This window comes from Asparagus officinalis, chromosome 4 (assembly GCF_001876935.1).
Source record: "Asparagus officinalis chromosome 4, Aspof.V1, whole genome shotgun sequence".
Taxonomy (NCBI): Eukaryota; Viridiplantae; Streptophyta; class Magnoliopsida; order Asparagales; family Asparagaceae; genus Asparagus; species Asparagus officinalis.
Window position 1 is genome coordinate 64145687 of NC_033797.1, and position 20939 is coordinate 64166625.

General features: G+C 37.1%; 2 protein-coding genes across 3 annotated transcripts in view; one reads left to right on the forward strand and one right to left on the reverse strand.

Annotated features, from left to right (window-relative positions):
• LOC109837593 (DNA repair protein recA homolog 3, mitochondrial) lies at positions 463 to 17304 on the forward strand. Its single transcript, XM_020405906.1, has 8 exons — positions 463 to 751; positions 1203 to 1260; positions 8628 to 8845; positions 9845 to 9932; positions 11149 to 11321; positions 15006 to 15152; positions 15753 to 15884; positions 16472 to 17304. The coding sequence occupies exons 1-8, from the start codon at positions 698 to 700 to the stop codon at positions 16859 to 16861; spliced, it is 1260 nt and encodes a 419-aa protein (XP_020261495.1). The 5' UTR covers positions 463 to 697; the 3' UTR covers positions 16862 to 17304.
• Positions 18028 to 20939, reverse strand: part of LOC109837594 (ribonuclease J) — a 39178-nt gene continuing 36266 nt past the window's right edge. For both annotated transcript variants that reach the window (XM_020405907.1, XM_020405908.1), the window contains 3 exons: positions 20218 to 20678; positions 19221 to 19654; positions 18028 to 18659 (listed from right to left, as the gene is read on the reverse strand). In XM_020405907.1, the coding sequence (XP_020261496.1) occupies positions 18573 to 18659; positions 19221 to 19654; positions 20218 to 20678 (982 nt within the window). In that variant the 3' untranslated portion in view covers positions 18028 to 18572. The remainder of the gene's footprint in view (positions 18660 to 19220; positions 19655 to 20217; positions 20679 to 20939) is intronic.

The following is a 20939-nucleotide window of genomic DNA, read 5'->3' on the forward strand; positions in this document are numbered from 1 at the left end:
CTCCTAAGTGTTCCCAAACAAGGTGAATGGAGGTGAATGATTCCCCTAACTTCCCTTCACCCTCATTCCCCTCAATCCAAACAAGCCCTTAGGGCCTGTTTGGATTGGTAGGGGGTGAAGGGAAGTTAAGGGAAACTGAGTGAATGGAAGGGAAGGGAAAGGAAGGGAAGGGAAGGGAATTCCCTTCCCCTTGGTTACACCCCAATTTGGGGGGTAACAATTTTTATACTATTAGGGGGTGAACCAAAGTGAATGGAGGTGAATTAACTTCACCTCCTAAGTGTTCCCAAACAAGGTGAATGGAGGTGAATGGTTCCTCTAACTTCCCTTCACCCTCATTCCCCTCAATCCAAACAAGCCCTTAGAGAAATGATCGATTTTGCAAATTATATTTTAAAAACGTTCTTTTTTTCTAAAATTCTCCATTAACTGGACCTGTATCCCCACGCGTTCGTCAAAATGGCCCCTCGCCCGACTTGAGCATTCTGACCCCAAAAACTACGAGGAGGAGACATATACCGCAGAAAAGGAGGGAAAACGAAGAAGGGCGAAAAATCCCTAAAACCCTAAACCCCTCGATTTTGAGAACAGAAAATGTCCTCTCTCTTGCCTCTACCAAATATTTCGTGAGCGTCTTCAATCTTCAGTTTTCCTCTCATCGCATCTCCTCATCGAGGATTTCGTTGGAGAGCGAGCCATGGCGAGGCTTCTCCGTAGCGTTTTGTTGAATCGAGCCCTATTATCGCCCGAGGTCCTTTTCCATGAACCCTATTTATTTTCTTATGTAATTTTTATTTGTTATTTCGGTGTATTTTTGGCGGTTTATGGGGGAAAAGGTGATCTTTTTGTTTGAGAAGGGTGACTATGGAATGAAAAGTGCTTGATAATTAGGGCTTGATTTGTTTTTCGATTTGAAATCAAATTTATGTTTCTATTGGAAATGACCTCTTTGTTTGAGCCACAATATAGAACAAACATAATAATTGCCAATGAGGAAATACCGTAACTTTTTCCAAGGAATACCAACATACGACATTTAATTGCCTAAAGGAGTTTCTGGAACCATATCATCAATATTTAATGCTGCAAATTGCAAAATGACACCATCTAGTTAGTTTACCATTATCTTTTCGTTTTCATTCTAACGTTAGTTTATATATTGCATAAAAATGCGAGTTCTCTGATGTTGTTTTTATTGGCAGAATTGTAGACAAGGAATTGTGGGGTCTGCTTCTCATGCCCGCAACTTCTCTGCTAAAGGTGAATGTAATTCTATTTCCACTAAAAGATTATTGCCCATATACTGTTTCAAACACCTGTAGAAAGTGAGACAATTAAAAGGATATTTTTTTAAGTCACTACTTGAATATTTTGCGGCAAGTCATGTCTCTCAGTTTTGAGCTTGTGCAGCTTGTTTAAAATTTTTTCCTATAGAAGCTAGATTGCTGCTAGATCTACAGTACACTCAACTTGTTTCATCTATTTTATTTAACCACCTCCATTACCTCATGAACCTTACATATGTGAAACTCAACCCTGTGCATCTTACAAGCTAGTATAAAATTTAAGAACTACATTTTTTAGAGATGCAATTCTATGTTTTTTACCTGAATGTCATTAGCCTATAAAACTAGAACTGCAAAATCATCCTGAGACTGTAATCTCAGTATTCCTTTTTTTTAATGAACCACTTGATATAAATTTGTTTGAAAGAATTTTTGGTCTTCGGATTTGGCATATATTCACTTGGCTTTGGACAATATATTTTGCCCACTTGTGCAGAAGTATTTGTATGATGCCCCTGGGTTCACACAAGGCTGCAGTCTAAGGTGAATCCAAGAATATCAAACATGTCATGCACCAACATCGTGCAACAACATGTTTCACCATCATAGTTATTATCTCTCTATAGGAATCAACAGACAGGTGTAGGTACAAAACAAACAAAGAATAGTGAAATAGTACAATGAACAGAGTATACACAGAAGAAGTGTATAAATAACCCTCATCAGGGCCCAACTAAAAAAGAGTAAAATAACTCTGAATCTGAAATAAATCTTAATACAAGGGTCAAATGAAATCTCACTAAGGCACTCAGCCTCTACAAAATAAAAATATAAACTCTAATGTCTGCAAATAAACATCTACTGTGGAGCTCTAAAAAATAACAATAAATATAATATACTGGATGGAAGCTAAGATGCAACCACATCAACCTGTGACCATTCGTGCGACTGACTCGCCGTTGGAAAAGAGGGGAAACAATGACTGTTAAAGCGCTAGCGAGATCATCTCCACCGTCCCCAGGAGGAAAGGGTAGGAGTATATAAGAAAATACTATTAGTATATATAGATATAAAATCATTCATATAACTCTAAATGAAGACTGATATTTAGAAACCCATAACACGAGAATTAGTACGTCGAGCGAAATAATCCAAATAAAAAAACCTCATGTATATACCAATATACCATGTCTCAAATTGTGAATCGCTAAATACCAATCCGAAACCTATGAATGAAAAACAATACTTAAAGGAAAAAATACCACAACTCCAAACCTCAACCATACAGAGCCAAAGTCACAGTCTCAAACTACCCTCGGGTAGCTGGCGCAATGATAATGAAATATCATCCAACATAAATATTACCATAGACCATATCATGTATGCTAAGTATCCGATGTGTACCCAACTCTCGGATATATATATATATATCAATTAACGATACTCTTGTAAGGTTCTCATAATATCATGTGGATTTAACGTCCTTACTCAATCGTTCTGTGGTAATAGGTATATCTCCGTATTCCGGATGATACATCCAGATGATCGTACAACGGAGTATAGGTATATCAGACCAATCCGAAAAAAAACCCGATCATCTTCGAGTATTGGTACCGTCGAGATCTCATTACGGAAAAACGTCCAAATACTCCCTAGTGTGGTAAAACCCCGATCTCATTGCGAGGAAAACATCCACACCGTACATCCACAACTGATGAATTATGCATGATCATGTTGTAGGCATAAAAAATTACCTATAGGTTCTCATACAGTTCGAGATGAAGAAAAGACGATGAATGTTACTATCCGAGTCAAGATTATCTAAGTTAAAGGAAATCATCTGATATTGTAGAGAAGCTAAAAAGCACATCAAGTCTGTGAAACATGCTAAACGATGAAGTAACAACTAAACCGGGAGTTGTGCTTCGCCCACAAAAGGATGAAGTATCATGTGTGTATCATCCACTCCATGAGTGTATCGCCTATGGGAGGTTGTAGAGCTTTTCACAAGCTTTTCAACGCATCTTGGATCACCTCATTCCGAGATCGGACGAGGGAGTAAGAGCCAAAATACCCGAGACAATACAAACTGTCTCGAAAGTGCGAGACAGTTGCAACTGTCTCGGAATGCGAGATAGTTATGACTGTCTCGCACCAAATCTGAAAAAGGTCAAAAGACAAAAATTGTAGATCTCTTCGTAAGCTTTTTAATACATCTTGGATCATCTCATTCCGAGATCGAACCAGAGAGTTAGAGCCAAAATACTCGAGACAATACAAACTGTCTCGGAAGTGCGAGACAGTCGCAACTGTCTCGGAATGCGAGACAGTTATGACTGTCTCACACCAAATCTGAAGAAACCCAAAAGATAAAAGTTATAGATCTCTTCGTCAGCTTTCCAACGCATCTTGGATCATCTCATTCCGAGATCGAACGAGGGAGTTAGAGCCAAAATACCCGAGATAGTACAAACTGTCTCGGAAGTGCGAGACACACAACTCTGTCTCGGTCACAGAGTTGCTTACAACACGTTTTTTAACGGTTTTTTGGCTTCATAACTGCTTGAGATTAACCATAAACGTGGGGAGATAGTTACAAACTGAAAATAGGCCCACTAACCTCATAAAAGAATAGTATTTAAGTAGTAGGACGATGGTTACAAAAGGGGCTAAGCATTTTTGGAGCAGATCCAAGGACAGAGAGCAAAGAGGCTTGGGTAAATTTCAAGAGTTCATCTCTTTCCAACAATTAGGAGGTTCCTTAAGATCTAAGCTTTGACTTGATCTTGAGAAGAGTGTTCATCTTACTTCGATAAGATATTCACTGAAACTATTCTTGTTTCTAAACGAAGAAAGAATTCCTAAAGCCTTCACGATTCAATCAGAATTCGTGATTCGGTGGTCCACGGGCTAACGCACCCCCGGCACAGGCAAAGATTCCGCGCAAGCAGCGATCCAAACAACGATCCTGCGTTTGTTTCTAAGGAGCTTGTAATTTGATTTTTGTTATAAGGAGTAGTTTTACAAAGTACGAAGCTCACTCTTTTGTATTCATTGTAATCGATAAACAGTTATAATGAATTCTACAACAGAACTTGTTCCTGACGCAAACACGTGTTATACCAACAAAAATCAACTCAACATGTGTTATGCACCTCAACTATGCATGTATACTCATTTTAGAAACATGATTCAAGTGTTCGTGCACAAATCTCGATGTGCGGATCTATATCTCATGTTCACAAACATTTCAAGTGTTAAACAAATCATAAACATCCTAGAACAATGCATGTCAATCGAGAAAAACCCCTCAATAAACAACAATTTGAGTCAAAACATGCACAAGGCCGAAATACACTGACGGTCGACCGACACTTAGGCCGCGGTCGACCGGCCAGCGGCCAGAGACCTGGTAACTACAATTTTGCAGTTTGTGTTCGCGTGCGTGTTTCGTGATTCTAACTTGTTTAACTCGTTATAAAACTTGAATAAAACATTATAAATACTAGATTAACATCTCTGAAGATTATTAAACACATGAAACAATATTTATTTGTATGAGATAACATATACAAACCCTAAACATGTGTAAAAGCCTCAACACGTCGTGTAAAACATCCAAATGCAGTTAAAACTCTTGCTTAGTTAATTTTAGATCTTAACCACTTCTAAAAATTTGTTTATAATCATCTAAACACGAAAAGATCTGATCTTTAACTCAAATATTATGAAAGAGCTATTTTTATACTCAAAATAGTTGATTTGGCTCAATAAAACCATATTAAAACTCAATAAAACACAGCGTTGTAAAAAACACCCTGGGCGGCCGCCTAGACGCCCGTCTAGACGGAGGCGGTGCCCAGGACGTGTTAAAATGCCCTGAGCGGCCACATTTAGGCGCTGGGAGCGTCTAGGCGGTCCGGCCCATGGTTTAACGGGCCGCGTAAGCGTCGCCGCCCCACAATTCAAAGAACCCCCCGCCTGGGCGCTGAAAAGCACAAACCCAAAACCCAAACCCCAAACCCAAAACGCAAACTAACCCTAAGCTCATCTTCGACCTGTTTTGTCTCCCTGACACCACCACTAATATCTTGTCTTCGATCTCATCGTTAACCTCCAAGCTCATCTTCCACCTCCGAACACGTCTTCGATCTCGTCTTCAACCTTCATGCTCATCTTCAACCTCCGAGCACGTCTTCGATCTCGTCTTCAAGCTCCAAGCTCACCCGACGCCGTCACGAACATCTCGTCTTCGATTTCGTCGTCAACCTCTAGGCTCATCTTCAACCTTTGAGCATGTCTTTGATTTCGTCTTCAACCTGCGAGGCTCCGAGCATGTCATCGATCACGTCTTTGATCCGTTTCATCTCTGTAACAAGGTAAAGAGGGTTGTTTGCTTATTTTATTCATCATTTCAGATATAGACCTTTGGTTTAACATTAATAGGGTTTCTTATAGATTACACAGTGCATTTTTATCGTTTTTTTATAATACTGTTGCAGCGTTGCTCAAACCAGTGTATGGTTTTGGTGTTTTCCTTTAGTCTATACACAGTTCATTTTTTTTTCAATTTTTCCGTAATTGTTTCTTGAGAATTTGTTTTATGAAAACCTTTACTTAGTTGTTAAAAAATTAATTGTTAATTACATTTAGATGATTGTTTTTAGAGAATTTTTTCAGTTTCTCTATTTTCCTTTTTTTTTAATTTTTCTGCTGTTCAAACTTCACACTTCACAAACTTCACAATTTTGAAAATAGGAATACAATATGAAATTATGAATATACATATTTAATGAATGAATTATCGATATTTAATTTGGTAGTTGTGTTGGGAAATTTGATTGTTCCTTCATCCTTGCAGCTTGCTACTGAACTCTCAACTAGTATAATCTGTAAAAAAGAAAAACAAAGTCAGTGAGCAATAATAACTTAGTAATTAGTATAACTATAAAAAGAGCTTAAAAATAGTAATTAGCAATTTTTCTATGCCCAATAACTTAGTAATTAACAACAATAACTTAGTATTTGAGATGATTGATAAGAGTTGGAAATATTAGTTTAAGTGTATATTTAATAATTAATACTTTAGTTTACCCCTTTATCATGAGTATATATATATATCTTGTATCGTAATTAGAAATAGAAAAAAGAAAAAAAACGCTCAAAAATCGCTTAGGCGCCCATCTAGACGTCTGAACGCTGTGCGCCAAGTCTGGCGTCTAGGAACGCCCAACATTTAATGTAACATTGATAAAATATTTAAAAACGTGGGAGTAAGGTTAGCAGAGATGAAACTCGCCTGAAAACTCGTTGAAAACGTGAAGGATGTAAAGCCAAGGCAGATCCCTAAGTCACACGTCAAAACCAAGTCGAAATACCGCTTCAAAAGCTCTTGAACTCTCACAAAATAAGATCTAGGGTTTAAAAGAGGGTTTGGTGGCTCTTGGGTTTTAAAACTCCGAAATAAGATGTGAATTTTCGTGAAAAAAGACTATATAAACACCTATGTGCAGTTGGGCCTAAAAAAACGAAACCAATTCAAAACAGGAAAAACTGGAAACCTGTCAGGCGGTCGACCGCAACTTACGCAACGGTCGACCGGACCGCAAATTTTCAGTTTGTGCAGGTTTGCCTTTGTGCATGTTTTCGACTCGATTCTTTCACATATACAGACTTGTTTGCACCTAAAACACTTGCTATCATACTCATGCACCATTTAATGATATTTATCACGATAAATATCCACTTATCTCAATTAATCGCATATTATTTCAAATTATCACATAATAATTCAATTTTACGAGGTTTTACAATTTGTAATCTTTAAGGAGACAAATCTGGAGTCATTGTTAGAATTCTTTTGGGAATTTTGCCTGTGACCCCCTTATATCCGTGCAATGACATCCACTTGTGCTGTTTTTACTTGAACATACAGCATTAGGGTGAAATGAGAATCCTCCAGGAAAATGTTTTGTCTTCAGCAATCTCACTTGCTTCTGCCAGTTGAAAATTTGAGCTTATATTTAAATAAAATATTTTCAAAACAATTAGTCACTTTTTCTTTAAGTTCTTTTGATCTTCATGCATTTGAACGTCAATGTGATAAAAAATGTAAAAGTTTGTGGTTATGCATGTAGATGGTTTTTTTTTTTTGAAATTGATTATCCATCACGGTAGAATAGGGAGCTTCTCTATCTTTTCCTGGACAGGATATGAAATCATTTTGCAAAAATAAACCTTTTTCTTTTGGCTAAAGATGCCTCAATTGCTTATAGTCAAACTAAAATAAAGGGTAAATTTCACAAAAAAATCCCAAAACTTTGGGCTGTTTCCCACAACCTACCCACTCCACCTCGAAGTTTGTTTTTCCCATAAATACCGAAACTTTTCCTACGAAAACCCCCAACTCCATAGAGTCTCAAACAACCATGAAAACTTTCAGCTTTGCCCACCAAACCCCATAAAAAGCAAGGAGAAGAGGATAAGAGGAGAAGATGAGCCCTAAATAAAATGAGGAAAGAACAATAATGGGTAGATAATAAGGTCGTCCAATTTCTAGAGACGTTTTGGGGAGTTTTTGTGGGAAAGTTATAAAAAATCATGGCGGTATTGTGGGAAAATTTTCGGGAGTTAAGTGGCAAAGACAAAGTTTAGGGATTTTTTGTGGGAAACACCCTAAAGTTTTTGTGTGTGTAGGGTGGGTGGGAGACGAGGTTGTGAAATTTACACACCAGGCATGTCATATCTGATAACTTTACTGTCTCAATAGGAAAACCCAGCTTGCACCAAAGAAAAAGATTGTTGTTTTCAGTGGCGGATCCAAATTTTTTCTGTTTTTTTTTGGGAGGGAGGCAACAGTATCGGTTTACCCTAAAAATAAAGATATAATATTAGAATGTGTTTGGTACACTTTATCATCTCTATTGGGCCTATTTGACTTTGGTTGTTGAAAAGCTAAAAGGACTTTTCCTTTCCAATAGGCTAATTTAATTTGCTACTAACTTATTAAGTGTTTTTAGATAGGTTGGGGTGAAATTTTTAAAAATTTATAGGGAGGCAGATTATAAATATTACAAGATATGCCATATATAAATTTTCAGGGGCGCAGCTGCACAAGTGCACATCTATGCACTATTTAAATCCGCCCCTGCTTCTTTTCCTTGGTTAGCATATAAAGCAGCACAATGCTTCCGTTCTCTATACATGCAAATGATTCTTTTTCCTTGCAAGCCCTTTCAATGTTAAGCTTTGCATTGCATCAGCTCCCTGTATTGACCATTACCTCTGCCAGTTGTTTCATGTTGTGAAAATAAACCTAGTATGCAATTTCTTTATTTCCAGGGAGAAAAAAGTCAAAGTCAGATGGAAGCGAATCTGGTGAGGAGAATCTGTCCAAGAAAGACGTGGCTCTACATCAAGCTTTGGATCAAATTCAAGCTTCGTTTGGAAAGGGTGCAATCATGTGGCTTGGTCGCTCTAATGTACCGAGAGAAGTTCCTGTCATTTCCACAGGATCATTCTCATTGGATATAGCACTGGGTATCGGTGGACTTCCCAAGGTCAGTTCAGTGTGCCTCTTCTTTTTCTTAATCATGAAAAGATTTTCTATAGGTTTGTAATGATCATACACTGAGGGGAAATGCCTTAGACCTCTATTTTTCTCTTTGTGCCAGTATGTTGGACTGTAGGATGCACTGATCTGGTTTTCTTTTCTATAGATGCCATTGTTGAGAAAAAATATATCATGCTCCCTTGTCAGGTTTTTATGGAATTTAGAATTGGTCTCTTGAGCTCCTTTGATGGCTCTATATTTTTCAGATATATTTAAATTAGAATATGCGTCTCATTTTCAAATATATGAACAAGGAAGCATGATAAGGGGGCATGATATATATTTTCAAATATATAAATTAGAATATACATAAATTCAGTATATATTTTCAAATATACATAAATTAGAATATGTGTCTCATTGGAATTGGTCTCTTGAGCTCCTTTGATGGCTATAAAGTATTTTCATATTTATGATGGCTAAAATTTTCTATCTTCTCATGTTTTCCTTTGGCAAGGGAATTCAGTATTAAGGAGGGACAAACACCTTTCGAATGCTTTATACCTGATGAATAATTGTAAACTTCTCTACGTTTATTTAATTATTTCTGTTGTATATTTCTTCTTTCTTTATCGCTTTGGTGTTACCTCTGCCTGCTGGCCTTGGACTGTGGTTCATGTTACCTCAAGGTAGATACAGTGAGCCTATTTGAAAGTTTTTTTTTTTGTAAAAAACATAAAAATGGATTATTAAATAATTCATCCTTGATGCATGAATAACATCTAAATGTGGATTCAAATAGCTTTCCTACTTTGATGGATTAAGGCTATTACTTCTGCATCTTGTCCATACTGCAGTATTTTCATGATTTTATTCTGACGCACTTACATTTATGACCCGATTGGTATTCAAGTAAATAGTTTTGACACAGTTTCTGGCTCTTGTACCCAATTCTTTTCCATTACCTTTTGTTGTTCATTTGTCTCATCCCTTGTAGTTTTGGTAGGGACGTGTTGTTGAGATATATGGTCCGGAGGCGTCAGGAAAAACTACTCTTGCACTTCATGTGATTGCTGAATCACAAAAAAATGGGGGTAAGACTCGTATCTTCTTTTTAACTTTGTATATCAACATACATAGTATGTTTTTAAATTGGCTATGTGGCTATGTGGTCACCAATTAGCAGTGCAATCTGGGAATATGGATGGTTAGGACTGTAACCTTCATCTGCATAAATATATTTGTAATTCAGAGGGATCCATATGCATGATAGCCTAAGGAAACAATAATTATAAAATGCATTTAAATCAATGATTATGAGTGAAGTATCAACAGTTATAAGTCTCTTCATCTTGATAATGTTTGTAACTATGAGTCAGATATGATTCAGAGCACTCGTTGTGCTGTAATTCTTTATACCGCCAAACATAGAGCTACATAGCATCAACTTTTTAGGCCCTCGTTTCATACTTGGTGCTGTTTACACTTTTTTCGGTTTTAATTGTAATATTCTTCTTTTTGCATAAGCATCGTTCTTAAAGGTGGCTGCGGGTTCCTAGACTGGTCAAGCTGCTCATCACCTTGCTTAGTGCCTGAACCTTCTATTAAGATCAGTTTGAAGCAAGTTGCCTAGGATCGCTTTAAGATGTCATAGAGCGCCTCGGCACATGTAATTTGTTCCCTGGGGTCTCTATCAGATGGGTCTGCAGGCTGGTTAGAGCCTCTTTTCTCTCTATCAATTTTTTCCTCACATGATCCTCGTCTATCTCAACCCTATTTTCCTAGTCCTAGGGGCCAGTGGTGAGAAAGAGCAAGGTAGGAGAATGATGGTGATAATAAATATGGACTGGCTACGAATGGCACTGAGAGCCCCTTATCATCTTTCTCTGATTTTTCCTTTTTTTCTTCTCTTAAAATTGTCTTGCCTTTCTCTTCTCTAGTTCTCTTCATCTCCCCTCCCTTCCACACCTTAGTTCGTCCTTTTACTGTTTCTTCCGTTGTCCTCATCTCCTCTCTCGCCAATTTTCTATTGTATTCCCATCCTATCTTTTCTTTGTGCAGCCGAGTATTTAAGCAGTGGGAGTCCCCTTGGCCGTCAGCCTTTTTTTTATGCTACTTGAACATTTTGCTGTTTAACCCTGTAATGGCAGTAGCTGATAGTGTTGACACTTTGTATGTCTTTTTTTTGACCTGTTCTGGAAGTTTCAAATGTTGAAATATTCTTTACTTTTTCATAGATTATAATTCCTAAGTTTGTTACATGGATTTTGCTTCTGTTAACTATGTTTTATGCTCCCTCTTTTTCCCTAGGTTATTGTGCTTTTGTAGATGCTGAGCATGCACTTGATCCGGCATTGGCAGAGTCTATTGGCGTGAAAACTGATGATTTGCTTCTTTCACAGCCCGACTGTGGTGAGCAGGCACTTAGTCTTGTTGACACCCTAATTCGAAGTGGTTCAATTGATGTTGTGGTTGTAGACAGTGTGAGTTCGAACTCTAACAATCTACGTTATCCAAATATTTGCATTTATCATCCATTTGGTTTCCTTGACCAAGTTGATCTTATAACTTGCTTTCATCTGATTATCTGCTTATTTATTATCACTTCTCTTGAATCACTGTTATGGTTCTGGATTTTGTAAGAATAATTTTTAGTGACATTAGAACAAAATACTCCAGGTAGTTAACCATTTGATGATTCCACCCCTCTTTTATCATTATATATTGCTATTTGCTTGTCAACTTAAGATTGAGTTAGTGGTATCAGCATACTGTTAACAGAAAGGTATTTAGAAGATCTAAACTAATGTTTTTGTTATGCAGGACCAGTCTAAGCTAATGTTTGTTTTGCAACGTCAGTTATACTGTCATAACCAATAGTATTTGAAGCCAGTCCTAGATCCAGGCCACTATATATTTCCTTTTCAAGTTATTTGTTCATAAAGTTAGTTCACTGAAAAAAAAAAAAAACAAGTGAAGCGTCATACATCAAACATGCTTTTAAATAGATAATTAATTGTTGTTGTTAAGAAGGTGTAATTTAGAAAATAGTTCTATTAATTTAAATAGTTTGTGGCATGGGAGTTTGGCATGACTTAGTATGCAGCAGATGTAATTCTGAAGCAACAACAAAAAGTTTTTATCAGAAGATTTCTTTGAAGATTTGGAAGCTGAAGTATGCAGGAATCTCATTTTTCCGCTATGGGGTTACCTAGCATAAAGGTTTTAATAACAATTGACCTAGTCTAGCTGCGTTTAAAGTTAAGGTTGGTTCCATTTCTTGACCATGGAAATTATGGAACTGGAGGGTTCCTCAAAAATTTAAATGACAGTCGAACAGTTGGAGAGCCAATTGCTCAAAGTATTTGCTGGTGCAATTTGATAATATCTATCCACAAATATGTGCAAACTTAAGGGTCTAGACAAAGGCCATGCCTCGGAATGCACAACAAATTGAGATCAGGCATATGATTCTATGATTGTCTTGGCAAGATGATATACACTCTAGGTTGTTTTAATTGACATTATTTGCCCAACCTCTTCCCACTACAGAACCCTGTTTTGGTAGATTCACTTTCCATGTAATTGACATTGTTCCGAAAAAACGTAAAGATGCATGATTTGTTGTTTTAGCTTTAATTTTTAGTTGAATTTTAGTGATTTACAGTTCGCTTTCTCATAGGGGTGCAAATAAGCCATGAATAATGTATTAATCCTTGAGCTTTAGTGGGGATTGGAATGTTCCTTCCTGAATATCAGCCATTGTGTTTTATATTGTCGCATAAGAAACTATAGCCTGTTTTTAAATTCTTTTAGTGAGGACTCTTTGTATGGACTGTTAAGTCAATGTACATTTGATGCATTTATCTAGAAGGTACTCTTACCAGAGTAATTGCAGAATTTATCACTGGATGGTGTTCACTTCATTGGCTCAGTAACATGAGATCGTTGTAAGCCACATAAATCATCATAGATTGGTCACCTGCCTGTATTCCTCACTTAATGTTTTTGGTCTGAGTTATTACAATCCATTTCTCAAAAACTTCCTCTGAAATATATCAAATACTTGAAAGAGAATGTATTTTTCCAATGACGTAGCTTATACAGAAACTTGCTTCCATCTATCCGAGGATTGCTTTCCATATAATATGTGGGGATCTACATAATTCTGGCCAATATACTGTTTTCCAAACATAATACTTGTGTTCTCTTCATAATTTGACCGTATTTTTGTATAACATGTATAATTAAGTAAAATCCACTAAAAAGAGCCATTGCTCCTAGGGTTAATATTTGTTTAAAGGACCAAGGATACCTTATGTGTATAGCTTCAAAGTAGAAGCGTCTTTCACAATGCTGTTTTTTTTTTTTTAAACCATCTTGAGTTATTGTCATCAAAGGATGGACAGATATAAGTTGAACAAATGTGTTTGTGTCTGCATTTAGTTACACGCATATAGTTTATGTCTAGGATTGCATCCAGCCGTGTGTTTGATTGATCCATATGTGTCTGGTCCTGTGTCACCACTTAAACCCTTAAATCATGTTAAAATGGGCGTTTGGAGAACATAAAAATCACACTAAGGATCTAGATAGAGGACTGGATAGAGCATCAATATGGAAGCGTATCAAAGGAATGGCATGACTTTCCCGTGCTTTACAATTTATGATTAGTTCATGTTTGAATTTTATGTTTCAGGGGTTCAATGAGTCAAATCCATTATAGTATAATGAGTTTATTATAGCTTCATCTCCTTAATTTGCTTCTTTCCAAGAGCCTAGTCTCTACAGTTCTACAAAAAATGCGTATGCAAGTACTATAATCTATGGTAGATGAATTTGTCATGTTTTAATATATCATGCTGATTTTGAAATCTTTGTTTAGTATGTATTTCAGACAAGGTGATCTTCTGTGTATTGTGTGTCTGAAATCCTTTGTCATCCATTTGAACTTTGAAGTGATTTAAGCTTGCTATATATGAAGTGTGGCACAGTTCCAGTATTTTACTGCTGTGTGCTAATAAATCAACACTTTATTTAATTCATAAAGAACAGTAGGGTTTTTATCTTATGTGTGTGTGTGTGTGCATATATATATGTTTGCTGTTTATGTCATGGCTGCAACATTGTTTTGCTTAGTTATCTACTCTGCCTATAACCGTAAAGGCGTAAATATCACATTTTTTTAATGAGTGATTAGTAGGGGTGCACAAAAAAGTCCATATCCGCGGATATATCTGTATTTGTATCTGTAAGGATTCGGATATTGGTTATATAGTAAAATATCCAAATCATTATCTGATAGTATCTGAATAGATGTTGATCATACAATTGCTATGGTTTTAATACTTAGATTAATGGATTTGACACTAATTTTGATGAACGAGATATCTAATATTAGCTTTTCAGATATAATGAATACATTAATGAACCCTCTTGTACCATACAAACTATATATAATTTTTGATATTATCTGGTTTCTCATATCCATTCTCTATCCGCGTATATATTTGCATTCACACACACATGTAAATGAGTATACACACATGTATGTATGTATGTATATATATGAGAAAAATGGAGAAACTTGGTACCAAGTTGCTCCAAACAACTTGGTAGTGATGTGGCCTATATATATATATGGGTATGCTTGGTACCAAGCATAAATTGTGTGCTTGGTAGTGATGTGTCACATCCTCATCCACTCCCTACCTATGTGAATGTGGTCCCGCATTTGAATGAGTAGAGGGGATGTAACACATCACTACCAAGCATAACTTTTTGTACTTGGTACCAAGAATACCCATTTTTCTCTATACATATACATGTATATATACATATATGTATGTATGTATATATGTATATACACACACACAGTTTTAGCGGATATGGTAAGCATCAAATCTGAGTCGTATCTAAACCTGTGCACCTAATGATTAGTATCCCAGTGCTGATTGCGTACCTGCACAGTGTGAGGGCATTTCTGTAGTTTTTTCCCCCCAATTGTTTTTCCAGGTCTGAGGCATTTTTGGAATTCTAAGATTGTGGCTCACACAAGCAAGAAAAGGGGCCTTCTCTTACTATATGTTGTATAGTATAGATTGTGCTACATTATCGCTTGTAATACATCAGGGAGATACAGGTGTTACCAACTGAAGTTTTTGCAGGTTGCTGCCCTAGTGCCCAAAAGTGAACTTGAAGGGGAGATGGGGGATGCACATATGGCCCTCCAAGCAAGACTGATGAGCCAAGCTCTTCGAAAGTTGAGCCATTCTCTTTCTTTATCTCAGACGATCTTGGTATTTATTAACCAGGTAGGTCTCATTAAATTAAAATGCAATTTGGGCTCAACTTGCTCGTGCTTTTTGATGAAACTGGTACCATCCTCTATACACTAGAGATACAGACAGTGACTTTATCCCATATTTTTTTGGCATTAGCTTGACATAACCATTTGTCTGCTTTATCCATTGGTTTTTCTCATTACGTGGCCATTTAAATTTGGTGGTCCATGCAGCCTAGGACGAAATAGCAGCCCCTGCTTAATGTGATACAGACACTCAGATTTTTGCTGCTTGAAGCACATGGAACTAGGAATTAATTTGCAGTGGAAATATTACTTTGAATTTATTCCATGTTCATATGCCTCCATTGCTCCCGTTTCTTCTGTGACTTTGAATTGTTGCCGATAAATTTTATTCATTCCCTTTCTGAAATCTTCTGCTGGGCAGAGTTGTCTTTCTGCTTGTTGTCTTTTCCCCCTCTTTTCCACTGTGGAGACCCTGGAAAGTATTGTCCACATTTAGCCCAATGATATGTTAAAGGAAGCATTTTATCTATTTGAAGTCATACATTCCCAATTTCATCTGAAAAACATGTTATCAAGGAATATGATCAAATTGTGCCTTTTATAGGTGCGGTCAAAGCTGCAAACGTTCGGATTTGGTGGCCCAACTGAAGTTACGTCTGGGGGGAATGCTTTGAAATTCTACTCATCTGTTCGCCTGAATATTAAACGAATCGGACTGGTTAAAAAAGGGGAAGAGGTAAAATACCTTGTATCCATGATTTTTTATTTTTATATTCTCAAAGGTAGAACCTCTACCATATGCATAATGACTACTAAGTTATTCAGTATTGACATATTTTGGCACAGAATGAGAATGCAACTTATTCTCAGAAGTGTGAGCTGCAACCTGGAATGTGAAACATATGTTAGGGAGGATCCTGGTGTATGCAGTATATCGATATGTTTAAGTTCTACCATTAAAATCTGAAAACCTTGAGTGTAAAATAAATGCACGTGTGGATGGACAAGTGTTGTATATTTTGCATTTGGGTCAAATTTAGTCATGCTAGAGTTCACAGGTCAACAATCCCATTTTCCATAATGCACCCTTGTCCAGGCACTAGCACATTCACTTCCTTTCAAGCTATGTAATAAGTCTTAAGGATTTCTTTTTTTCCTTTTGCAATGTCCCTGTCAAATTATTCACTGTGATGCGTTTTGGTACCATGCTTAGATGCACAATGTTCTTTGTTACCTTATTCATAACTACATCTAGTTTACACATGCTGTATTTGGTTTTTTCAGCATTTGAAATATAGATAACAATATAAGCCATTTTGACAGACTGTAGGAAGTCAAGTTCTTGTAAAGATAGTGAAAAACAAGCATGCACCACCATTCAAGACCGCGCAGTTTGAGCTGGAGTTCGGAAAGGGAATCTCCCGTGACTCAGAGATAATAGAATTAGGCTGCAAGCACAAGTTCATCACCAGAAGTGGTGCGTTCTATACTTTGAATGGCCAGACCTTTCGTGGCAAGGAGGCCATCAAGCGATATTTTGCTGAGAATAGAGAAGCCCAAGAAGAGTTAACAATGAAACTGAGGGAGAAACTAATACATACAGAGACACAGAAGAAAAGTAGTTCAGAAAGTGAGGTTCCAGGTGAAGATGTACAGGAAGAGGTTGTCACATCTGAGACAACCGATGAGGAGGTTGCTGTGGTTGAGGCATGATAATCATTATGACTCTTTCGGAGTGCATGCTCTCTTAATCCTGTTGGCCATGTTGCTATCAGATGTGAAGCTGGTTTTTGTTTAATTGATATCAAAATTTGGCCTTCTCTGTTTGGAAGTCGGAAAGGAGTTTTATGCTCGTTGATGTTTCTCGAAATTCAATGTAAGACATGTAATTATGTTGCGAATTTAGGTGCATGGTAGAAGATGATGAATTTAAAGGGCTTTGATTCAGCTAAATACGAAGATGATAAGCCTTATAAGGATTTGTGTTGTAAGCTGTTCAAGCACCTGGATTCTGGGACTAATTCAATCTTTATATTGTTTTTGTTTTATCCATATCACATTGTTAAAATACTGCCTTTGGCGTTGATCTTGAATTAAATGGGGGGGAAAAGTCGAGATGATGTTCCATTCCCTACCTTAATGATTTATGTATGTTTGTTCAAAGGAGCTGCAATTTCGGATTTCTTGGGAGTAAATTATTATATTTGTACTGGAAAAAAGTCTCATGTTTCTGATCACTATTTTTATGATAGTAGTGTACCGATTCATAGTGCACTTGGGCATCGGTCAGGTTGCACAGTAACATGTCCTTTTTCCTGAAGTTTCAAGATAAGCTGTTATTTGATGTTGAGCTTCCCGTGATATTATTAGGATCAATGCTAACTGTACCACTCCACATTATCAAGCATTATTAACGTCAACGTTAGAATTGTAGGTTTCATTACTATATTAATTATCCATTTACTTCTGTTATCATTAGGCGGACGATTGTCAAGTGAACTAGCAACTCGCGAAGTCTGCTCGCCGAGGTCCAGGCACTAACCGCTGAAATTAGACAGACGCTCATGTGGTAAACATAGAATTTCTGTCCCATGAGGATTAACTAATGAAATTATCGAGTACACTTTCCATCGCAAATTTAACAAACAATTCTGAATTTGTTTGTTGTATGAGCTGCTTACACGGTAGAATAATTAACTTGGAGCAGTCTCCGTTTCTGGGGATTTTTCATAACAGAGGTTCTTAATCAGGCGATTCAACCAGAACATTAGCAACTCTCTCAGCAAAATCTTGCTTAAGAGACTTTTAGAATTGCGAAAAACCAAAGAAATGGGAGGTCCAGCAGAAAAATACAAAATCATTCCGACCAGCGCTCGTAGTAATTATAACATTCTGCAGCATGCAATAATCAAAGCAACTGTGAAGCACAAAAACCCTCAAACGAAATACATTTATCAACTTTTATCCATCAATTGAACAAATAGAAAATCAGAGGTCGTCAACAGACACTAAAAATAGATAAATTTGGCAGACTAGAAGAATAGAGATATAAAATTATTTCTATTGCTCGAATCGAATGGAGCCAAAACTGTTCACACTTCACAGGCAGGGTACTTGTACAAGTAAAGATGCATGACCAGATATTGCTTTCTTTTTAATCTCCTCTCTGAATTCTCACCCCATCTTATGAATATAAGCCAGGACCAACTGGATAACTGCCCTTGTTATGTTATTGTTGGCCTCTGAGCCGTCTCACCATGTGTTGTCATTGATACAAAGTCCTTTCTACCCCTCCCCCAACCCCCCCAATTGTTTATCCAAGGGAATAGAAAGCAAGATAGTCATCGGCACGCACTTGTAGGCAATGCCATTGATCATGTGAAAATTTTGGTGTGAAGCTTCTGATAGATGTATTATTTGCTCATCATGCTGCTTCCCGTATTGATAAAATCTTATCCACTGCAGTAAAGTAAGGCCAGTTCCTTTTGCTTTTCTCATTAGTGCGGCTCTCCTGAATGAAAGAAAGTAAGCAAATCATGAAAGCACTATCCGTCCATAAGACCATGTAATTCTACATTTGTGAGAGCAAAGATGGGTTATCATAAATAGCTACAAACAAGCCTAATGCAGATGGGAGAATCCTACAACCAATTTGAGCTCACCATCCGTGATTCAAATATGGCTTATTCTCAGTGAAACAGGTCAAGTATTAGTAACAAAAACCTAGAAAACCCGTTATTAATACTAGATTTGAAAAAAAATGTGAAGTGTTGTACTTGGGCATCTCCACCCAGTTGACAAGTTTAGAGCAGCAAGACCATTGGGGAATGGAGTTGACTTTTGGATAGAAAACTAAGAAATGAATTTCTACCTCCCATTAAGCAATAAGATTCCCCCTAATTTAACATCAAGTGATGTCTACATTTGAATGAGACCCGTATTAGGAGGAAGGATGCATGTATTTATAAGGCTAAACGTTGAAGGTCTTCCTGAGACTGATCTAGACGGAACTTGTAACAAAACCTAGAAAGGTCAAGATGAGCTATTTTAAGGGGAAGAGAACAATAGTTACCTCATACTTCTGAACCAGCGATGCCCAGAGAGATTTGCACTGTGCTGGACTCCGAGTAATTCCATGATCTAATAGGCTAGAAGATACCTCTTCCCAAAGAATCATTCTCCCTTTAACTGCCTGGAATCGATCATCTAGTTCAGCACGTTTTGTAATTAATCTCTTAATCTCTTCAGGCTTCCATTTGTTCCGTTTTGAGGGCGTACGAGCCACTACCTTCGTTTCTGATGCCTTGTTCTCCTCTACAGACACTTTAGCATTTTTACTTGAGTTTTCTGAGGTGATAATAACTTCTGGTGGTTGAACGGTTGAAGACCCTTTTAATGATTCCAAGGTACTTTTTGAAGTTGGAGATCCAAGTGAAGGTGATAGTTTCTCTGGGCCTGGAATTGCATCTGCCATAGGTACTGATTGCTCATCTTCAGAATTCTCACCTATAATAACATAGGGTTGAAAGACAACATCTCTTAGATAAAGATGAACAAAATCAAACATTGGAAAATTTGTATGTCTTAACTAACATATGCATGTCGCCAAAAGATCTGTAAGTTTCAGCTAGCAGAGGGATCAAGCTAAACTGGGAACTAGTTATGTGATATTGCATAAGAGAAGTATTTTGGTAACATTCTAATCAATAAGGTATTTGATTGTGAGAAATGACAGACTCAGTCTGCAACAAGCTTCAAATTATATGCTACAAATAATTTGATGCTCATGTGAACCGGGTATCCACTTCATTCATCTTGATATTCTACTGTTAGACATTCAGTTATGTGCATATCACATATGCAAACAATGGCAATCTACTTGTTTGCACCCAACATATCTGAAATACTCACGTGTTCCAAAGTCCAGTATAACAAGATCAACAGAATGGTTTTAAAACTTATGCAGGATGCTTATCCTAACAAGTAAAAGTTTAACTTAGATATAACTGCCACATTCATTAATCAATGTAACCAATAAGATTAAAATAGTAATCTAAACACCCAGGTACCTTCTGCCACATTTTCTGTTTGGTTGCCCAAAGTGTTGGTCGCATTAGTGGCTTCATCATCAGCTGAAGCAGACTTCCAGCTTAATATCTTTCCAAGATGGGCACCAGATGATTTGTTTTTTGAAGATAGCCCAAAACCACTAAGAGATGTTCCAGATAATTTTGTTTTGAAGTCTTCAGTGAGAACTCCAACAGTGTTCTCCACAGCAACTGCAATGACTTCAGGCCTTTTACTGCTGTATTTCCGTACCATCTTCCTCAGTACTTCAGATACAATTCTTTCCATGTGAGTTAGTGGACAATTTACTGGACAGCTCGAAAGTGCAGCATGTGCAGCTTTGTAAAGTGCATCTAGCAGCTTTCCTTTATCAAGCCACAAACACCGCGTGGTGATTCTTATTTTCCCTTTCAAACTTACTTGTGAAGAACCATTGATGTTCTGAGGCCGCAATATTTCCATACTGAAGAAAGCAACGAAAGGACAAACATTTGATCGGGATTATGACTTTGATTTTGAGATACACAATTAAGTAATAGATAAAGATTAAGAAGAACCTTGTGCCTTAAAAAATGGAAATTTCCATAAAGAGGAGATGTTAGACACCAAAAAATAGAGGGAAAATTACCTAGTTAAAGTAAAAGACCTAAGCTTTCAGACAGAGGGACTAGGACACAGTGCATAAAAGCTTCTCCTACATCAATAACATAAACTTCTCAACTCG